At 38.4% G+C, this 22,902-nt stretch overlaps 1 protein-coding gene across 1 annotated transcript in view; it reads right to left on the bottom strand.

Moving 5' to 3' along the window:
* LOC136863118 (sugar transporter SWEET1) overlaps nt 1-22,902 on the bottom strand; it is a 134,013-nt gene that overhangs the window by 70,592 nt on the left and 40,519 nt on the right. The window contains exon 3 of the mRNA XM_067139460.2: nt 18,921-19,044. Within this exon, the coding sequence (XP_066995561.1) occupies nt 18,921-19,044 (124 nt within the window). The remainder of the gene's footprint in view (nt 1-18,920; nt 19,045-22,902) is intronic.

Below are 22,902 nucleotides of genomic sequence, written 5' to 3'. Positions count from 1 at the left end.
CACCCTGACTGCCTGAACAGAGGGTACATTCCAATGCTTTCTTTCTTTTTCTCTTTGAGTAAACATCCTACGAAGTCGTAGTTCGTGTTGAGAACCATAGATGGCATCGTCCCTCACCCTGACTGCCTGAACAGAGGGTACATTCCAATGCTATCTTTCTTTTTTTCTTGGAGTAAACACGGACCTAAGCCACTTGTGGTATTATGAGGGTGTGTAGTGAAGCGAGTTAGTGTGGTGCGATAACATGAAGAGTTACAAACACAGTATATGAAGTGACGAAATTGAAGACATACTACTGAAGTTTATAAGGTGCGACATACTACTGAACGATGATTCTGGTGATGAACTCATCCCTGATTTCAGTGATAGCGAAAGCAATTCTGATGATGATATACCAGACTCCGGGCAAAGTGAAATGCGGCGCATTCAAATAACCGATGTGTATCTGTCTTATTGCCCGCCTGCAATCTAGTTCACTGGCCGGGTAGGATTAAATGTTGACATCGAAAATGGAAACGAAATTATGTCTTCGGCAATTTATTTGTAAATGACTATTTCCTTGAATGTGTATGCCATCAGGCAAACCTTTACGCAGAACAAGTTATTTGTGCAGCACCGCGTCCATTTACTAAATAGGTCTATTCATTTTTCCAGAGGTGACAACTGGTCAACGTAAATGAGATGAACAAGTTTTTAGGACTAATGTTTGTAACCGATATAATTAAAAAAAACAGATCTGAAAATGTACTGGACAGAACACACTACTTTTGGATCGCTGATTTTTTCCAAAACCATGGCACGAACCAAGTTGGAAAACATATTGTTATTCTTGCACTTTAACGACAGCAGTCATTATGAGGGGGATCCTGATACGCTATACAAAATTAGGTCTATTCTCGAAAGGCTCAGTGACCAGTTTCTGTACAGTAAAATTTAATGTAATATAGTGCACTATAAAGATGAGGAGATTTAAAAAGGCTGGGCTGGAGGTTTAAATAACCCGCTGAGGAGCTGGTAGTCAACGTGTTACGAAAGCCATCAAACTGCAAGAAACAATAATTAAATATAACAGAGGTAAATCAAGAGGTTCAAATAAAATATCCAATCTTAAGATGACAGAAATTCTTGAGCACATTAATAAATTTCTGAAGTACAAGTCACATTATTGGAGATCTGAAACAAATGATATAGATATTGATTCCCAAGTGAACCTGCAATATTTGTCCTGAATGAGTACATTCATAATTCCAATATACTGTAAATGGTCCATTATTGGAAATTATACATTTTACAGCTAACTCTTTCTTTGCTGCCAGAGTTTTGCTTCAGTGTGCCATGAAACACTCAAGAACTTTATTCTTATGAAACAGTGCTCTTAAGAGTTGAGTAAGTTATATATTAAGTACAGTATTCATTTCTATTCATAACATGCAATGGCTTACTTTCCTCACAGATTATCAACTGGGTGTACACAAAATGTTCATTATAACATTACATTATAACCCCACCAGTCCAAGCTGATTGGGACCGAAGTCTGTTCGGATTGGTGAAAATTTGGATTAACAGGGTTCATTTATGATCAACATAATTAGGCTATGTAGGAAGTCTACAAGTTAATTGTATTCTATTTTTGTATTGTTCTGGGTCATTTTTGTGACATATAAGCCATCGTTGAAAGCGGCTTGTGGAGGTCATTCACATTATCCCATGCATGGCTGCACGACTCAAGGGTGTTTTTGTAACTGCATCTACAGTACGTTCACTCCCTCAGTTATTTCACTTTTGTTCTTATTCCCAGAAATAGAGTCTTAGCACTCAATCCATTATCTTTCTTCCAAGTTGTAGATATCAACTGCAAAAGTATGAGTGCTTTTAGTGCATATACTGTATTGTATTGTGCTTAGTTGTGTTCAATCAATCACTACTAATCTGCATTTATGGCAGTCGCCCAGGTGGCAGATTCCCTATCTGTTGTTTCCCTAGCCTTTTCTTAAATGATTTCAATAAAATTTGAAATTTATTACACATCTCCCTTGGTAAGTTATTCCAATCCCTAATTCCCCTTCCTATAAATGAATTTTTGCCCCAGTTTGTCCTCTTGAATTCCAACTTTATCCACTGAAGTGTGTTTAATTTTGCTGGTCATTTAAAAATAATTGGCAGCAAAAATGTAGTTCTTGTTCATATAAACACTTAGATAAAGGACACAACATAATACAACATAGGTACTATTGCATTTTTAAGGCCAGGAAATGACCCTGGGATTTCAATGCAGCATAGGGGACTTAGCATTCATAAAACAACTGTGTCTATGAATCTTGTTGAGATTATGTACCTCATTGGGCCTAAAGCTTCAGTGTGAATTAAATTTCCTAAAACTGATACAAAATTTTATGTTACAGAACAAAAGTGACAAGAAATGTATAATTTTCCAGCAGCAATAAGAGAGACACCAACTTTAAAGGTAGTTGTTCACAGTGGTATGGTCTGCTGTAGATATAGTAAGGTTAACATATTTACTTGAATATTAGATCCTTTTTTTCACCACTTATACAGCCAAAAGAAGTAAAGGGGGGTCGAATATGCTATAACCTCAAATTTTGTGCAGTGAACACATGACTTCTAGGCTATAAAGAGCTATAAATTGTACATTTAAAAATTCTACACTGTTCTTTAACAAACTTGTAAATGTATTTGAGTTATACTGGCTATTTTCATTGGAAAGCAGTATTTCTAAATGTAAAAAGTCCATAAATGGTGAACACTTTTTTTAGGCCTACATATAAAGTAAATATAATCCATTTTAGTCACTCATATCAAGTCATTCGTTTCATCTAATTAATTCCTCTGATGAGGTCAACGTCAGGAAGGACATACGGTCATAAAAACTCGTTACGAAGATTTGTCTCACTTCATACTCGACCCCGTAGAGAAAAGGGATAAGGGTATCGTATTATCATATTATGCAATATTGTTACAAAATAACTCGATGGCCAATCATTTGTCTCTGTCAGTTGAGCAGTAGGCCTACCACACAGTAAATCTGATCACTACTTTCATTTTAATTGTCTTGCGGTGCTAACTTCCCTGCTACTGGCGTGTCATCATTCCAAGTTACGTCATCTTCACTGCCATCTCGTTAGGCATGCACTGCAATCGAGACCGAGAGCATTCAAGGTCCCGTCTTTTTGAACCTTTGAAAAACAGTTTTGTTCCTGACTATAGAGTCCAAACTGTGTGAAGCTATTCCCAAATGGTTTCTGGAGATGGTCTCTGATATTCCCAGCGGGTGTATGTGTAGCAGAAGCCACTCCTGAATAAAGCCGTGTTGTTGAAAGCGTGCCAAACGACCAGCTGATAACTAAGAATGTTGAGATTATGTACCTCATTGGGGCCAAAGCTTCAGTGTGGATTGAATTTCCTAAAACTGATACAAAATTTTATATTAAAAACAAAAGTGATAGGAAATGTATAATACATACATAGGATACATAGTGATTGGAAGCATTCTTTTGATAAATGTGGCTGTTAAAAGCCAGACTCTTATTTTAAAGTAAATTTCATGCTTGTTCTCTACATTTATCACATCAGGTATGCTACCGGCCGGATAGTGCCAAAAGTTCCATGGCAGAAAGAATAGAAATATATCACAGGAAAGTTTGCCGCATTTATGCATATCTACTGGTGTGGCGGAAATGCGTTTTATCATCATAATGTTTAATTTTGTACGTTCGTTTTCTCCCATTTTTTATTAACGCATACCCTAGTATGTTTTGTATGGCATGGCTGAAAATCATTGAAAGTAAGTGGGGGACCAAAAAAAATCAATGTTGTTAGGTACATTGGCGAGTAAAACAAATGTGATTGGATTATTTTTATCACGTTTTAAACCTACTTCTCTTCCAAAAAAAACACCCTATACTGGCCCGAGTTATGATATATTAAACGATCACTTTGTTAATGATCTCACCTGCCTATATTAATAGGCCTAGCAACAACCGTGAATATTTCTTAAATAAAGTAAACTCTTTTCCTCATCCCGAGGTGGTGCAGCTCTATTTTAGACAGGCCCCCAGTGGAATGGAGTTGAATGCATCATTTTTACTGCATATCAAACTTCCTGCCATTTGTAAATCTCTGACGATACGGTACCGGGAATTGAACTCAGGCTCTCGAGAATGGCAGCTAACTGTGCGAACCATTAAGCTGGCGGACATTCTCAACTACAAAACACGACTATATACATGACTGATGCGTGCTTGCAATGCGCGGGTCGGACACGAAACTATTAACTTATTTGTGCGATGTCATCAGAGCTGCAGTAGGCTTATGTTACGGAGGCGGACATTCTTAACTATGAAACACAGATGTAACGCATTACTTTGACGTGTGTATTCATTGCGTGGGTCATACGGACAAAACTATTCACAAATTTGTGAGAAGTCATCAGAGCTGCATAAGGCTTGTACCCACTTCGAAGCAGAATCGTTCTTCTCTGACGAATGACACTGGGGGGGGGTGTCATGTATGCAAGATTTATTTTTTTCATTTTCTTTGTTTCGAAAAGCCAAGGGGGGTCCAATATACGAGTAAATACGGTATATTCAAAAAACAAAATTGTGCGAAATAACATTCAGCCCATATAACACTATTATTGTCACTTTTGGTAATTAAAAAGGAGGAGAGCATTTTGCACTGCTCTTTGATGGACTCATACTTGTATATTTTTGATTTCATATGGCATGGACAGCCATCGTGTCCTCATGTTTAATTGTAAAATCATATTTGTGTGTTTCGCATAACACGTGCATTGGTGAAATATTTTATGGCTTAGGCATGAAAACTTTTCTGTATGCTACAGTGTTTTCAGCAATACTGATTCGCAGAAGATCGTTTTTCTCCAAAGTCACTTGGCTCTTCATTGATTTTACATTTACATGGCATTATGTTTTTATATTTAAGGTTGTTCTTCACTGTGCCACATCCCTCCACAGAGGGTTGGTGTTGGGAAGGGCATCCTGATGTAAAAATGGACCAAATCCACATCAAGTGCTGAAACCAACAGACTGCAAAAAGGCCAGGAAGAATATCTGATCTTCACTTCACCAAAAGAATTATTTGCAACAAGCGCAAGCAATGGAAGCAATAATCAGTGCGGGCAACTCATTCCTAAATGAGAGGTAATACTGTAGAACAAAATCTGAACACACGTGCCGAGAATTTGCATTCACCAAAGAATGATATACTCGCTGTTAAAGGCTATAGACAAACATTGCTATCTCGTCATTCTTTCATGAACTATTTTCTAGCAGTGTGCCTCGTATGTATAAAAGTTTTATCATGTTCACAGGAAAAATGGAGGATTTAACAAACATTTCGATTTCATGAAATCCATAAAAATCAGTACTGCTTCAACACTGCCACACTATATGTGAGAAAACTGTTCAAACTATGGAAATTCTGTAGCAGGTGGCATCTCGAATGCAGTTGTGTTAAGCCTGCATATCATGGTTGAGTACACAACAGGGAAGGCTCTGAAAGTATTAATGTATTAACTTTTGTTTAACTCTCATTTTCATGTTTATTTGTCTTTTTCATAATCATACATGTTTCTATTTTCCTCCTGCACATGGCTTGTAATATGGTTTGAATTAATTATGAAGCCTCAGATTTTCCTTTCCGAGACTTATTAAACATGACACAAACGTTACCACAAAATAACTGTGAATGTTAGTGATGGGATATTTTCAATTGCGATTATCAAAACACAACTCAATTTGCATGCATATGGACTGGATATTGGAACTCAAGCAGTTAGTGTTATGCTGAAACACAAGCAATTGACAATCGAACAACATGAGCATCTACTCAGTTTCAAACGGTCCATAAGGCAGTGCACTTGAGTACTTACTAGATTCTTTATTTTTTACAATGGGCTTTATGTTGCACCCACAGAGATTGGTCTTAAGGTGATGATGGGATAGGAAAGGGCTAAGAATAGGAAGGAAGTGGCCATGGCATTAAGGCACATGCCTGGTGTGAAAATGGGAAATGACGGAAAACCATCTTCAGGGCTGCCGACAGAGATGTTCGAACCCAATATCTCCCAAATGCAAGCTCACAACCGCACACCTCTAACTGCATGACCAACTAACTCGGTTATCTACTAGACAGAACATTTGTATTCTTACGAAAATAAGTACATACGAACTAGGCTGAGAACTTACTCCTACTAAGAGCTCATACCCACGAGTATAAACTTCGAATAAAAACTATGGTGTGTTCATCCTACCCAATGTGTTCTATCTGATAATACCAATTTAAAGTTCCTCTACAATAGGGAAATCATTTTGGAACAAGTAGAACATATCTCTTCAGCTTCCATATGGAATCTATTTATACCGTATTTACTCGCGTATTAGACACCTTTTTTCCCAACTTTTACAGCCAAAAAAAGTAAAGGGGGTGGGGGGTTGGTGTGTGTGTGTGTCCAATATGCAATAACCTCAAATTTTGTGATTTTGTGCAGTGAACACATGACTTTTAAGCTTCCTCCATTGTACATGAAAATATTCTAAATTGTTCTTTAAAAAACCTATGAATGTATTTGAGTTATACTGGCTACTTTCGTTGGAAGGCAATATTTCTGAATGTAAAAAGTCAATAAAAGGTGAATATGACTTTTAGGCCTACATACCTAAAAATAAATATAATCCGTTTTAGTTACTCATATTACGTCATTCGTTTCTTCTCATTAATTCTTCTGATGAGGTCAACGTCAGGAAGTGCATACGGTCGTAAAAACTCGTTACGAAGATTCGTCTCACTTCATACTCGACCCCGTAGAGAAAAGGGATAAGGTTATCGTATTATCATATTATGCAATAGTGATATATAAAACAATGGCCAGTCATTTGTCTCTGTCAGTTGAGTGGTAGGCCTAACACACAGTAAACCTGATCACTGCTTTCATTTGAATTGTCTTGCGCTGCTAACTTTCCTGTTACCGGCATGTCATTATTCCAAGAGACGACATCTTCACTGCCGTCTTGTCAGCCATGCACTGCAAACGAGACCGAGAGCATTCGAGGTCCCGTCTTTTTGAACCTTTTAAAAACAGTTTCGTTCCCGACTATAGAGTCCAAACTCTGTGAAGCTATTCCCAAATGGTTTCTGGAGATGGCCTCCGATATTCCCAGCTGGTGTATGTGTAGCAGAAGCCACTCCTTCTGAATAAAGCTGTGTTGTTAAAAGCGTGCCAAACCACGTGCTGATAACTAGCGTATGTTATGAGTTGTATTTCCAAATGTAATACATAGTGACTGGAAGCATTCTTTTGATAACTGCGGCTGTTGAAAGCCAGACCTTTATTTTTAAGAATATTCAAGCTTATTCTCTACATTTATCGCATCACGATTTACATAAACAGCTGTCCACCACAGAGGCGGACATTTCTTAACTACGAAACACGAAAAGACCGCATTGTTCAGGTTAGGTGTGGTATCGCCCGGATAGTGCCAAAAGTTCCACGACGGAAAGAATAAAAATAATTAAGAGGAATGTTTGCCGCATTTATGGATATCTACAGGTGTGGTGGTAATGCATATTATTATCATAAAAATAATTAAGAGGAATGTTTGCCGCATTTATGGATATCTACAGGTGTGGTGGTAATGCATATTATTATCATAATGTTTAATTTTGTAAGTTCGTTGTCTCCCAGTTTTTATTAACGCATACCCTAGTATATTTTGTTTGGTGTCTCCAAAAATCGTTGAAAGTAAGTGGGGACTTAAAAAAAAAAATCATTATTATTATTTGTTAGCTACATTGGCAAGTAAAAGAATTGTGATTGGATTGTTTTGATCATGTTTTAAACCTACTTCTCTCCCCCCCAAAAAAGTATATTGGCCCGAGTTACGAGATATTAAACAATCACTTTGTTAATGGTCTCGCCTGCTTATATTAATAGGCGCAGCAACAACCGGGAATATTTCTTAACTAAAGTAAATAGGTTTCCTCATCCCGAAGTGGTGCAGCTCTTTTTTAGACAGGCCCCCAGGGTAAGGGAGTTGCATGCATTATTTTTACTGCAAGTCAATCTTCCTCCATTCGTAAATCTCTGGCAATACGGTACCGGGAATCAAACTCAGGTTTCCGAGAATGGCAGCTAATTGTGCTAACCATTACGCTGGCGGACATTCTTAAGTACAGAACAAAGACATATATACATGACCGATGTGTGCTTGCAATGTGCAGATCAGTCACAAAACTACTCACCTGTGTGTGCGACATCATCAGAGCTGGAGTAGGCCATTTCTTAACTACGAAACACAATGTACTTCGACTTCGATGAGTGTTTTCATTGCATGGGTCATAGGGACGAAACTGTTCACAAATTTGTGCGATGTCATCAGAGCTGCATAAGACTTGTAGCTACTTTGAAGCCGAATCGTTTTTCTCTGATGAATTACATTAGGAGGTCTTGTATGCAAGATTAATTCTTGCAATTCTCTTCATCTCAAAAGGCTAAGGGGGTTCTAATACGCGAGGGGGTCTAAGACATGAATAAATACAGTATCTCCCTTTGAGGGAGGATGGTTGCCCAGTTGTACTTCCTTTTAAAACAATAATCATGAACACCACTCTCCTTTTCAGTATTCAGTAAATGTTTTCTTACAATCATTTAGTACCTACCAACTTGGATAGGCTAACAGCTCAGCAAAGGAATTATACTGCAACATACAACAGATTTAAGGGAGATGGGCAGTGTGTAAAACACACTACTATGGGAAGGAAGCATCCATGCATTCAAATGGAAACGTGAGGAAAGAATAAAAGGACTGAGCATTACAGAGTTAAGATGGAGATTTGAACTGGTAAGAGCTATGTGTGAACTAACATAGAATGGCACCTGCTGCTTTAAGTCCTCAAAACCCAAAATCATCATATTACTTTCCCCTTGTCCAGCTCTTGCTAGGTTGGAGTGATAAAACCCAAAATATCATATTAAATGTCCTTATTAAAATTAGTATTCTTGGCGTGGGTCCCATACACCGGAACCATACTGTAACTGGGTCTTATCAGATACTTATATACCCTCTCCTTTACATCCTTACTACAATATGACTCTGCTGTAGTGCTAAGAAGACTGCGTCAACCAGAGGGAGTAAGTACATTACGTAACACACCGCTCACACCTTTAGCCTCGTGTAGCCAAGTTTCTTATCTAAATTCTCCATATTTATAGACATCCAGTACATTCAAGCTAGACACACTGACCTACAACCTTGGATTTCAACAACACTACATGTTTCCATTCAACCAAATAGTACTGAGAATGATGTTCCCTCCTAGTCATAGACCGTTTTATGAAGTGACACTCACCATACGATGTGAATTATTCGTCAATACCTACGTATGTATTTGCACCACAATGTGTATTTTAAAATATTTTTTTTATCGTTTTAACATATGGATAATATGAATTATACGTTGTCAACATCAAAACCATATGTGACCTACACCGCAAGAGTTCTAGAGCGTCCAAAACCATTTTAAACATTATCATAAGCATAGACTCATTTTACCAACACAAAATGACAAAATTTTAAATACACATGTTGAAAAACATTTTATGCTTAGGTTATATGGCTGAGGATGGCCCCATGCTGGGCTGAACTAGTACCATTATACCAGGTGGTGCAGCTGACCCTATTCACTTAGTTTTATGCAACCCAGTGATTATAGCCTAACATACAAATATTGACCTTGGCTACTAGCAACAAAGTCTGGTCTTACTACGCTTTCTATAATTTGTTTATTCATGTCAACCAAATCAGTATTAATGATAAAATACCGAATGATGGTAAAGAATTGTGAAAATTCTGTATCACAGAAACATCACACACAGATAATATGATGGCTAAATGACTAGTAGTAGTATTGATCTAACAGCAGTAAATGATAACTCATGATAGCCAAGCATGCTAAAAGCTAGAGAAAGAAACCCGGGCTCATTAGTCGGAGGTTCGAATCTGATGTAGGATGAATATTTTTATTTTGTTGTTCATGTTCATGTGTGTCGTGTTGTTGAAGACAAATCTAAATCATGATCAGTTCTCATATTGCAGGTATTCTGCTATGTTTGCTTTTTAGTAGCTTTTAAAAGAGTTATTTGCAGCAAAGGAAGCTATTACTGACAAACTGACAAATTGCACACCTACCAAGACACATGGCTAGTGGATACCGTGGAAGCCACTGCGTAGGCTACTTGGAGCCACCGAGAGTGCCAATGCACTATGAGAGACTTTGTATCATTACCAAAACTTGATGCCTATTTACCAACTGATGAGCCCAACTTAGCACACTGGGGCGAAATGCTGGCAACCAGGAATGAGTTAGCTCGAAAATTTATTATGTCCAATAACGGACCATTTATACTGGTATAATAAATTTACTAATTCGGGACAAATATTTCAGGTTCCCTATGGGAATAAACCTATATCAGTAATGGTTGTCGAGACGATTAACAGTTCCGTTGTTGTGAAATCTGTAGTCGTCACTAAAGAGAATGTCTGTTAACCCTGGTGTGGTCGCAATGGGTCCACGAGACCCGGGCGGACATACTTATTGGTGTTCCCGTTGTTGGAATGCACTGAGTGCTTCCCCATCCCTGATAGCTTCTTAGCTCCCGACCTTCAACCGAACACAGTAGGCCGCTCTCAGTTGCCTTCGAAACTTTGCGCATACAGGCTGTTCAGGGTCTCGCAGACCCGGTGCGACAATTAACGTTGGTCTTTTTCGTCAAACTTTTCTTCTGTGTAACAGTGGATGAAGCTAATTCTGCCTGGATTCGTTCCATATTGGAGGAATCTGAAGATGAACAAGCTCTTGGTCATTTTGGCCCAACAAACAAAGAAGAAGACATCCTTCATCTGCCCCAAGGGCCAAAATTTCATTTGCGGAGAACATGGACAACTTGCCTGCAGAAAGTGGATAGAAATTGATTAAAGTGATGTTTCCCTGTACTTCGATGTGTTTCTAAAACTAATTTTAATTTTATTTTATGATTTATAATTCACACATACCTAAAAAAGTCCATATTTTTGTACCAATAGTTCCAAGTGTGAAATTATATATTTTTTTGTTTATTTGTTTTACGTCGCATCGACACAGATAGGTCTTTTGGCGACGATGGGATAGGAAAGACCTAGGAAGTGGAAGGAAGCGGCCGTGTCCTTAATTAAGGTACAGCCCCCGCATTTGCCTGGTGTGAAAATATATGAAAGTATTGCTTTGTGCATGCAGATGCAGGAAAAAGTGAAAAAAATTTATGTAAAATACATTTTACTTTTACCATGTTTTACCTTTCACAAGTTAACAAAAAACAATCAGTTTTTCAGTTTAATTATAAAAATACATTTTTCGGTTAAGAAAGGGGATAGTTAAATATTGGAGTCAAGTAAACTGCATTAAAATAAACGAAATAATGTCCTATAATACTGTAACTGGAAATAAAGTACAAAAATCTAATAGTAAAACACTGAGAAAAAAATGGGTCTGAGATAAAAAGGGGTCTTACCCAGATGTCCCAGATTTGATTCCCAGCCAGGTCAGGGTTTATTTACGTGGATCTGAGGGCTGGTTCGAGGTCCACTCAGTTTATGTGATTACAACTGAGGAGCTATCTGACGGTGAGGCAGAAGACCCAATCCAGAAAGCCAAGAATAATGGCAGAGAGGATTTGTCGTGCTGACCACATGACACCTCGTAATCTCCAGGCCTTCGGGCTCAGCAGCGGTCGCTTGGTAGGCCATGGTCCTTCGGGCTGTTGCGCTACGGCGTTTGGTTTGGTTTTGCGCTAACTGTACAGTAGGTGTTCATACTTCGCTGCAAAGATTACGATGTGTTGTTTCATGCACCCTACGTATGAAGTCCAGACCACTGTTAGTTGAAGTCGAACATGCGCAGATGCTGGATTGAATGGGTGTGTTATAATGGTGACAATAACTGCAGTGCGCTCCATTTGTTGCAGCCATTTACGTTATAAAAGTCACATATTATTCCTTTCTTACGTTGGCGTTTGCAGAGTGGGCTTCGGCCTATAGGCAGATACGGCTGGTCCGTGGCTCGACAGCTCTGCACTCCGACTGACCAACCGAGCAGAGAAGGGGTGGCCATGGCTCTACATTCGGGAGATGGAGAGGAGCTTGTCCCCACCATCAGCTGTCCTGAGAATAATTTTCCGTAGTTTTCTATTCTCCTGCACTAAGGCGAATGCCGGGACAGTTCCCAGTATAGGCCATGGCTGTCAGCCCCCTCACCTTCTCTGAACATCTCCTTTACGGTATCAAATCTCCCTGGCCTGAGAGATGGCATTACGGTCTAGGAGGCTCGCCGTTCCCTTTCAAGGACGGTATTAAAACATTTTAGTAGTAGTTCTTTTCTTATGTAGGCTTTCTTCGTAAAGGTGAAAAGTGACTTAAGACTTAAGGAAGTTAAACTTTAATTACGAATGCCTTTATGAGTACAATAAAACATAAAATAGAAAAGCTTGTACTGTAACTAGATTCCAAATCTGAATCCCTGGAAAAAGATTACTTGCTGGCTGCTATTAGTGTCACGTAAGCACTCGAGGTGACAAAGAGTAGGTCTTGTAACTCTCTACTAATGGAATAATCTAGGCTATCGCTTCGAAACTGATATTGTATAATGCAAGTTCTGAACGCAAATGTGCAGACAGGTTTACCTTGCTGCAAGCCCCACAGTGTGTTAATAAATCATGTCTCTATTAAGCCCAGATAGTTCCAACTATTCCCTATGCATAGAGTATGTACATATTACTTCGTTTAACGAGTCCAGCAGATTGTTTCAGGTGGTATTCACAATGCATTTGAACAAAGTCGGTGCTTACGTTGCAATATTTACTATGTCATACATACATCATCATTATAGTCTGTTGTGCCTTTCAGCGTTCAGTCTGCAAGCCTCTGTGAATTTACTAAACGTCGCCAGAATCCTCGATTCGCAACTAGTGTTGTGGCCTCATTTAGTTCTATACCTCTTATCTTTAAATCGTTAGAAACCGAGCCTAACCATCGTCGTCTTGGTCTCCCTTTACTTCTCTTACCCTCCACAGCAGAGTCCATTATTCTCCTAGGTAACCTATCCTCCTCCATTCGCCTCACATGACCCCACCACCGAAGCCGGTTTATGCGTACAGCTTCATCCATCGAGTTCATTCCTAAATTAGCCTTTATCTCCTCATTCCGAGTACCATCCTGCCATTGTTCCCGCCTGTTTGTACCAGCAATCATTCTTGCTACTTTCATGTCTGTTACTTCTAACTTATGAATAAGATATCCTGAGTCCACCCAGCCCTCGCTCCTGTAAAGCAAAGTTGGTCTGAAAATAGACCGATGTAAAGATAGTTTCGTCTGGGAGCTGACTTCCTTCTTACAGAATACTGCTGATCGCAACTGCGAGCTCACTGCATTAGCTTTACGACACCTTGATTCAATCTCACTTACTATATTACCATCCTAGGAGACCACACAACCTAAATACTTGAAATTATCGACCTGTTCTAGCTCTGTATCACCAATCTGAAATTCAATTCTATTGAATTTCTTACCTACCGACATCAATTTAGTCTTCGAGAGGCTAATTTTCATACCATACTCATTGCACCTATTTTCAAGTTCCAAGATATTAGACTGCAGGCTTTCGGCACAATCTGCCATTAAGACCAAATCGTCAGCATAGGCCAGTCTGCTTATTACATTTCCACCTAACTGAATCCCTCCCTGCCATTTTATACCTTTCAGCAGATGATCCATGTAAACTACGAACAGCAAAGGTGAAAGATTACAGCCTTGTCTAACCCCTGTAAGTACCCTGAACCAAGAACTCATTCTACCATCAATTCTCACTGAAGCCCAATTGTCAACATAAATACCTTTGATTGATTTTAATAATCTATCTTTAATTCCATAGTCCCCCAGTATGGCGAACATCTTTTCCCTCGGTACCCTGTCATATGTTTTCTCTAGATCTACGAAACATAAACACAACTGCCTATTCCTCTCGTAGCATTTTTCAATTACCTGGAGCATACTGAAGATCTGATCCTGACAGCCTCTCTGTGGTCTGAAACCACACTGGGTTTCATCCAACTTCCTCTCAATGACTGATCGCACCCTCCCTTCCACGATGCTAGTGAATACTTTGCCTGGTATACTAATCAATGAGATACCTCGATAGTTGTTGCAATCCTTCCTGTTCCCTTGCTTATAGATAGGTGCAATTACTGCTTTTGTCCAATCTGAAGGTACCTTACCAACACTCCATGCTAATTTTACTACTCTATGAAGCCATTTCATCCCTGCCTTCCCACTATACTTCACCATTTCACCATTTATTATGTCAATTTATTATAATTAGAAGAATGTTTGAGACTTCAGAAAAGTCATGTCTTCATTTATTTATTTAGCTTATGGTACAAGTTAAGCCACACACATAACATGTGAAAGCAACAAATAATTTACAAAATAGAATAAATACACTGACTTAGCAAATGTCACGGGATAGTCACCTAATAGCGTGTGGGGCCTCTTCTGGCCCTGCGAACTGCAGTGAGACGCCATGGAAGTGAGTCAACAAGTCCCTGGTAGTCCTGACACCAAATCGTTTGCAGAGCGGCCGCCAATACTGGTCTGTTCGTGGGTGCAGGATCCATGGCACGGAGACTGCGTTCCAGGACACCCCAGATATGCTCGATAGAGTTCATATTGGGACTCCTGGGTGGCCATGGCAGTTGTTGAACCTCCGCTGCATGTTCCTGGAACCATTCCCGGGCGACGTGGGAGCAATGTGGCGGCGCGTTATCATCTTGAAATACCGCAGAACCGTCTGGGTACTAGAAGGCTAAAAATGGGTGGATGGTCCCCGAGCAGCTCAACATACCGTGCACCATTCAAAGTCTCTTCCAGAACAACTAGGGGGCCCATTTCATACCAGAGACACCAGCACCCTGGACCACACCTTCGAGGCACGCGGGATCCATCGCTTCATGTGGTCTGTGCCATACATGGTGCCTCCCATCGGTATGGTGCAGTTGAAATCGTGATTCGTCCAACCATATCACGTTACGCCATTGTTCCAGAACCCATCCCTGTTGACTCGCGACAAATGCGCGTCGTTGTGCCCAATGACGTTGGGTTAACAAGTGGCACCCATGTGCGGTGCCAGCTCCCATACCCCATAGAACCCATATTCCTACGGACTGTCCACCGGGAGACGTGTCTAGCACGGCCTGTGTTGAATTGAGCCGTGATTTGTTGCATGGTTGCCCATCTGTCACTACTGACAATCTGTCTCAGATGTCGCTGGTCACGGTCATCGAGGGTGGCTGGACAGCCAGTCGTTCGTCTGTTGTGGATGGCGACACCCGCATTCAACCATTCACGATACACCCTGGACACGGTTGATCGTGTGAAGCCGAATTCCCATCACACTTCCCATCCGTTGGGCACCGACCACCATACCCCGTTCAAACGGTGTCAGCGCATGACGACGTTCCATGTTACACCTGTCACATGCACAGCCACTGCTCACAAGGTCTCCTATACAACTGCCGCTGGCACAGGGGGCGTGTGGTGCGCAGACAACACACCTGCGCATCAGTGCTCCGCTATCCCACGACATTTGCTCAGTCAGTGTACAAGAAGTCACGGTAAAACATAAGATAGAAATCGAGAGAGATATGTACAATACAGAAAAATAGAAAGAAAAAGTACAAAAATACAAAAAGGATGTAAAATATAAGTAAATACATACATTGTATTCCATCCATTCCATCCTTGACTGCATGTATAAGATTTTCTCTAAGATACTATATAATCAGATTAAAGAACAACTCGATCAAGAGTTAGGTGAATACCAGGGGGTCTTCAGACCTTGGAGAAGCCGTTCTGAACAAAAAACTTTGAAGCTGGTCATGGCATATTACAGAAAACAAAATAAGCCCCTTTCAGTAATGTTTATAGATTTCAAGAAAGCTTACAACTCCATCCACAAACCATCATTATTAAAAATTTTAAGACATTTCGGACTTCACCCCAAGCTAATCAAATTGATTGAACTTACTCTAATTAATACAATTTCTAAAATAAGTTCAGAGGAGAACTTCCTGAACCATTCTTGGTAACAACTGGTTTAAGACAGGGAGACTGATTGTCACCTCTTCTTTTTAACTGTGGACTAGATACTGTTATGAGGGAGAGGTACAATAATAACTCGAAAAATATAAAAACTGGAACCCAGATGGATAACATACTTTTGAACTGTCTAGATTTACTGATAATCTAGTTCTTATGGCCAATGATATTCAGGAAACAAAACAACAAATAAGATCTTTACAGGAAAAAGCTCAAAATATTGGTTTGAAAATTTCATTTGAAAAAAAAAAAAAAAAAAAAAAAACCAGAAATTATGCTAACTCAACTTCCGCTTGCAAACAAAATTAAGCTGGGAGACCAAGAAATAAAAACTGTAGAAAATTTAAATATTTAGGTGAAATAATCACATACAACCTGAACAAGAATCTAGAATGGCAATTATAATAGATGAACTGGTTACAGCACAGCATGTTACCAAAAGTTCATGTAATATAAACTGTCTCTCAATAGCAACCAAATTGAAACACTACAAAACAGTCACTCAGCCACAAGTTACATATGCAAGTGAAACATTATTCAAAACAACAAACACAGTTGCAATAGATAGAGTACTCAAGTTAGAAAGGAGAATAGTGATAACCTGTTTAAATAAAAATTATCAAGTAAACGGAGTCTGGAGGCTAGCTTCCAATGAGACAGTTTATAAAGAAACAGAACCTGTGATTAGCACAATGAAAAAGAAACAAATATCATTCTTAGAATCAGTAGAAAAATAATAGAAAAATTATGGAAGAATAAGAGTAAGAAGAATAATAGATGGATCACAGAACTTAAAAGAAGATATGAGAAAGTTGCATATTACAATAGAAGATTTAAAGCACAAAACAAATACACTCAACATATTAAAAGATAAACACACTAGACTACATACAAAAATCAACAAGCAGAGAATAGGAAGAGTGATTCTAGAAGCAGCAAGAAAATTATGTTCAAAGAGGATGAAACAGTATTGGGCTGACAAGAAGGAAAAACCTTCATAAACTTAAGTAGTCCTATGTTGGCTAAAAATTAAAATAAATAAATAAATAAATAAATAAATAAATAAATTCACAAATGAAAAACGAAAACTAAACTAGGATGATGTCCAGTTGTTGCAACTATTGAATAGCTGCTGTTGAAGCAATTAATTATTTTAATTATTTTCAAAACATAACTCAACTCTCATGTATATAAAAGAAAAAAACCCTATGGATATCCACGAACATACCTACAGTTTCAATCATTTCTGAGCAAAGTGTACCAACGGGAAACTTATACAATATACTCAGAGCACGATGAAGTTCGTAAATTGTACTGTCAGGAGGTCGTCGGTAGTTCCGCGGAAAGCTGTATGTGGACATCTGAAGGTGATGTGTCACACTGTCTGGAATTCTTCACCACAGTCACAGCTTGGAGAGGGTCGCAGGCCCCAAGAATGCATCGCAGAGCTGCTTCTTCCATGCCCAGTGCGCACTCTGTTTAGTGGGACCCAGACACTCCGCGGGAGATGAAGGATGCCTAGGCAAGTACGAAATGAAAATGAAAAAAAAAAAAAAAAAATGGTATGACTCAAGAAAAGTTGGAACCCTCACTGCTCGAGCCTATTCAGATACATCTACCACACACAATTCCGTGCAGCTACTTTCAGCATGAAAGTTCGACCCTTATAACTCTGTATCACGAGGAGAGAGAAAGTTCTGGCTTCGAAAAGTTACTGGTGTGTTACAGCCTTATGGCCATGTTTTATGCCTTTATTGAACACTCTAACGGTAGAAATTACATGGCGTAAGCAATCACATCTGTTGTACAGCATTTGCGTGCCATAGATTATAACATACCGTGAAAACATGTTTCTATCAATTTCGATGTGATGAGACTATACAAAATGGCAGTGAATTGACATGTCTGTAATTGGTTCTAACCTATCAAGTTTTCTATGATACCACGATCGCTCTTCTCTATCGAAAGAAAATGGCCTCTTGAACCAATCAGGTGCGCAATTCTCTACAGACAGCTATAGGAGTGGCTATAGTTTTTACAGTACAATAACATTTCATAAAAATGAGTAGAGTATTTGACTCCGCTCTAATTAAAATGGTACAGTGTTTTTGAAATGGGCCTCACTTACTGCCTCTTGTACCATTTTTGCATCATGTGGGAAGTCTATATTGGGCTAACTATACACAAAATTGCTGTAAGATGTTGCATAAGATAGGACAAAGACACACTTAATTCCCAGGTGGTTGCATATGTTCAGGAAAGAATAGGGGCAGCTGTATTGCCTGGTATAATATTGTGTACCAAATATAAATTGTATTGATTAGGAGGAACCTCTACCAATCTGACTTCATTTACTTATTAAAATAGTAGGTCCAAAAAGGAGTACGTGGTATTGTACGTTCCTTGCAATTTAATATTTTATCAGACTTAATTTTAATTCTTTTCAAAATATAACTCAACTCTCATTTAAACAAAAGAAAAAAACCTATGGATATCCACAAACATACCTACAGCTTCAATTGTTTCTGAGCAAAGTGTACCAACAGTATCTTTTTTTTTTTTTTTTTTAGCAACTGGACATGTCGCTTCACAAGCTTCTCCTTAAACTAACATGCACAGGCTATAACGTACACAAGCATCTTACGATCAAATACACAATTCATTTTAGTAATAAATCAACTTCTCACTGTATTAACTAACCTTTTTTGGAGAGTACTTGTAAAAGAGAGCAACATAAGCCAGATAGAGCCCTGCTCCAACTGCATTAACAGTCACAATAGCTGAGTCATTGACAATCCATCCATACCGGAGCCATGTGCTGCATCTAGAACATACATACATTACACATGAACATACATAAACATACACCTTCATTACAGACGGTTATGCCTTTCAGCGTTCCGGCTGCAAGCTTCTGCAAATTTACTTAACACCACCACAGTCCTTTACATATTACTAGCTCTGTGGCCTAGCTTAATGCCATACCTCTTATCTTTCAATCATTAGAAACAGAGTCTAACCATTGGCATCCTGGTCTCCCTCTACCACTCTTACACTATGACGAATCCATTATTCTCTCTCCAACCAACCAACCAACCAACCAACCAACCAACCGACAATGACCTGCATTTAACCCTGACAGTAACACCATACGTTTTTCTGACGTGTTGTGCGAATGAATGCCATCTATTCCTCATAAGGAGGGGAGAGTTATCGCCTCCACAGACCTCTATTCCTTGTTCATTCCATCTGGTAACTTTAATGTAACTTTAAATAATAGGCTTTGAGTGACACGTCTTCGAAACGTGTGGTGTAACTAAAGCGATATTTATAGACATGTTACTGTCAGGGTTAAAGCTGCTGCCCAGGTGGCAGATTCCCTATCAACTGTTTACCTAGCACTTTCCTAAATGTCTTCAAAGAACTTTAAAGTTTATATAACATTTCCCTTGATAATTTATTCCAATAACTTACTCCTCATCCTATAAATGAATATTTGCCCCAAATTGTCCTCTTGAATTCCAACTTCTTCTTCTTCATATTATGATCTTTCCTACATTTATCTCCGATCAAGCTTATTCGTCTATTGCCATTTCATTCAATCTCTCCACTGACAGCTCGAAACATACCAATAGTCGAGCATCTCGTCGCCTTACACCAAGCCCTAAGTTTGCAACATTTTGTAACACTACTCCTTTGTTCAAAACTTCCTTAAAAAGGATGTTCCACAAAATCAACACTTAAAACTGAACCAGTTACATACAGATAAAATGTTACAAATAAAATATATGTTCCGTAATGTCAAACCGTCAAGGGTACTGGAAAATTCCTCCTCCTCAGTGTCCTGCTTTTTACATTTATAAAAGTGTCTTTTGTTTAAAACTCATATTGAAAGTAACTAATGTTTTAAAATATAAAATTATGCAATATAACTAGAAACCTTCCTTGTAGAAGTCTTAACACTTCTGTGAAATGTGAGTATATCAGTCTTATATGGTTTATATTAAACCGATGTCAGACGGGCCTTATTAACATAGATCTGTCCAATATTATCAATATACTGGTGTTTTGGACAGGAACATCCTTTAAGGTGAATACTGCTTGTAAATATGACGTTATATCACAAATATTATTATAATATTTATAGATCCACCTGTTCAATACAATACAATCCACTATTTCCTGCGGTTAAAATTTATACACAATACATAAAAGTCATAGGTACATGTTTAACCCTTTTTTTTTACGGGCATCATCAGCCCATATCAACTTTAAAAATAAATGGATATGGCATCTTTCTAATCTTATAAATTATAGAGTAAAATGTTGAACAATGATCTCATAAAATGTTACACTATAACATCTAAAATAGGGATATTGCACAGAAAGTATATTAAAAATACTATGAATTAACAGTTTTTGAAGATTATAACGTAGTTAATCATGATGGTGGTGGTGATTATTGTTTTAAGAGGAAGTACAACTAGGCAACCATCCTCTGTAGTTAATCATGAATATTTGAGCGTTTAAAACCAAAATGGATCCTCTTCTTATACATCATTAGGACTGTGACGGCCTTGAGTGTAAAAGTACAATCATCCGAGGGGGATGTTTGCTCAATTCCCATAGCATGAGTACAAGATAGTAAAATCAATGTCAGTTATTTCAAATAGAAGTATGAACGTATCATATGTATTAAAATATGTACGGTTGATTTATCAGAAAGTTGTAGAGAAGAAAATGGGACTTCCTGTGGAGACGTTGCTAGTGATAAAATGTTGTGTCAAAGCTAGCTGATGTCAGTATTTAGTTACGTTAGTACGATAATCAATTGGATCCAAAAGACTAGTCAAGCTAGCGTTGCTGGAACAGCCCGACGTACTTGATATGCACCGTATGAGTAAAACTCAATCATTTCTTCGAAAAAATGTTTCAACAGGGTTAATAACACCCACTTGACCGTCTTTTGGATCCAAGTGATTACCGTACTAACGTAACTAAACACTGACATCAGCTAGCTTTGACACAACATTTTATCATTAGCAAAGTCTCCACAAGAAGTCCCATTTTCTTTTCTACGACTTTCTGATAAATCAACCGTACATATTTTAATACAATTGATACGTTCACACTTCTATTTTAAATAACTGACATTGATTTTACTTTTTTATTTTTATTTTTTGCTAGTTGCTTAACGTCGCACTGACACAGATAGGTCTTATGGCGACAATGGGAGAGGAAATGGCTGGGAGTGGGAAGGAAGCGGCCGTGGCCTTAATTAAGGTACAGCCCCAGCATTTGCCTGGTGTGAAAATGGGAAACCACGGAAAACCATCTTCAGGGCTGCCGACAGTGGGGTTCGAACCTACTATCTCCCGAATACTGGATACTGGCCGCACTTAAGCGACTGCAGCTATCGAGCTCGGTATTGATTTTACTATCTTGTACTCATGCTATGGGAACTGAGCAAACATCCCCCTCGGATGATTGTGCTTTTACACTCAAGGCCATCACAGTCCTAATGATGTATAAGAAGAGGATCCATTTTGGTTTTAAACGCTCAAATATTCATGATTAACCATGTTATAATTTTCAAAAACTGTTAATTCATAGTATTTTTAACATACTTTCTGTGCAATATCCCTATTTTAGATGTTATAGTATAACATTTTATGAGATCATTGTTCAACATTTTACTGTGTAGTTTATAAGATTAGAAAGATCCCATTTCCATTAAATTTTAAGATTGATATAGGCTGATGATGCCCATAAAAAAAGGGTGAAACATGTACCTATGACTTTTATGTATTATGTATAAATTTTAACCACATGAAATAGTGGATTGTATTGTATTGAACAGGTGGATGTATAAATATTATAATAATATTTGTGATATATGTCATCTTCAATACGGAACCAAAATGAGAATAGTAACTTGTAATATTATGTTATGCGTGGAGTCCAGTACACTTGTGGAGTTAGATGTCAATCATACAACTCGTGGTGTTGAAAATATGTGAATGTTCCAAGCCAGCAGAGCACAACTAACACTTCCAGTGGTAGGCCAACACAGGCAAGGAAAATGTAACAGCCTTCCCTTGATAAAATAATCCCTTAGGACAGTAAACATTTTGCCTTGCCTCGAGCTATAAAATATGAACATAACTATAGTCAAACTTCTATAACTTGAATTTTCGATACCCCGAAGTAACTCTTGTTTACCAAACTAATCTTATATAATTTACATGTTACATATTTTTCTATAACTTGACGTTCTATTACCGTACTCAAAATTTTCGATATCTCTAAGCATATAAGAAATAACAAAGGTATTTTTACTGTTCCACCTATTCAATACAACCCACTGTTCTGTGGTTACATTTATAAACAGCTATATAGATTAATGGTACATGTTTCACCCTTTCTAGAGGGCATCTTCAGCCTTTAGTCAAACTTAAAATGCTGAACTTAAATCTATATATATAAAATAGCTTGTCCTGACTGACTGACTGACTGATTCATCATCGCCGAGCCAAAACTACTGGACATAAAGAAATGAAATTTTGGGGATATATTCACATTATGATGTAGGTGCTCGCTAAGAGAGGATGTTTGGATATTCCTTCGGTAAGGGGGTGAAAAGGGGGGGTGAAATTTTAAAATGTGTATATCTATATCTGAA

The sequence above is a fragment of the Anabrus simplex genome, chromosome 2, assembly GCF_040414725.1.
Source record: "Anabrus simplex isolate iqAnaSimp1 chromosome 2, ASM4041472v1, whole genome shotgun sequence".
NCBI lineage: Eukaryota > Metazoa > Arthropoda > Insecta > Orthoptera > Tettigoniidae > Anabrus > Anabrus simplex.
The sequence above is the reverse complement of the archived record's forward strand: the minus strand, read 5'-3'. Positions and strand labels throughout refer to the sequence as shown.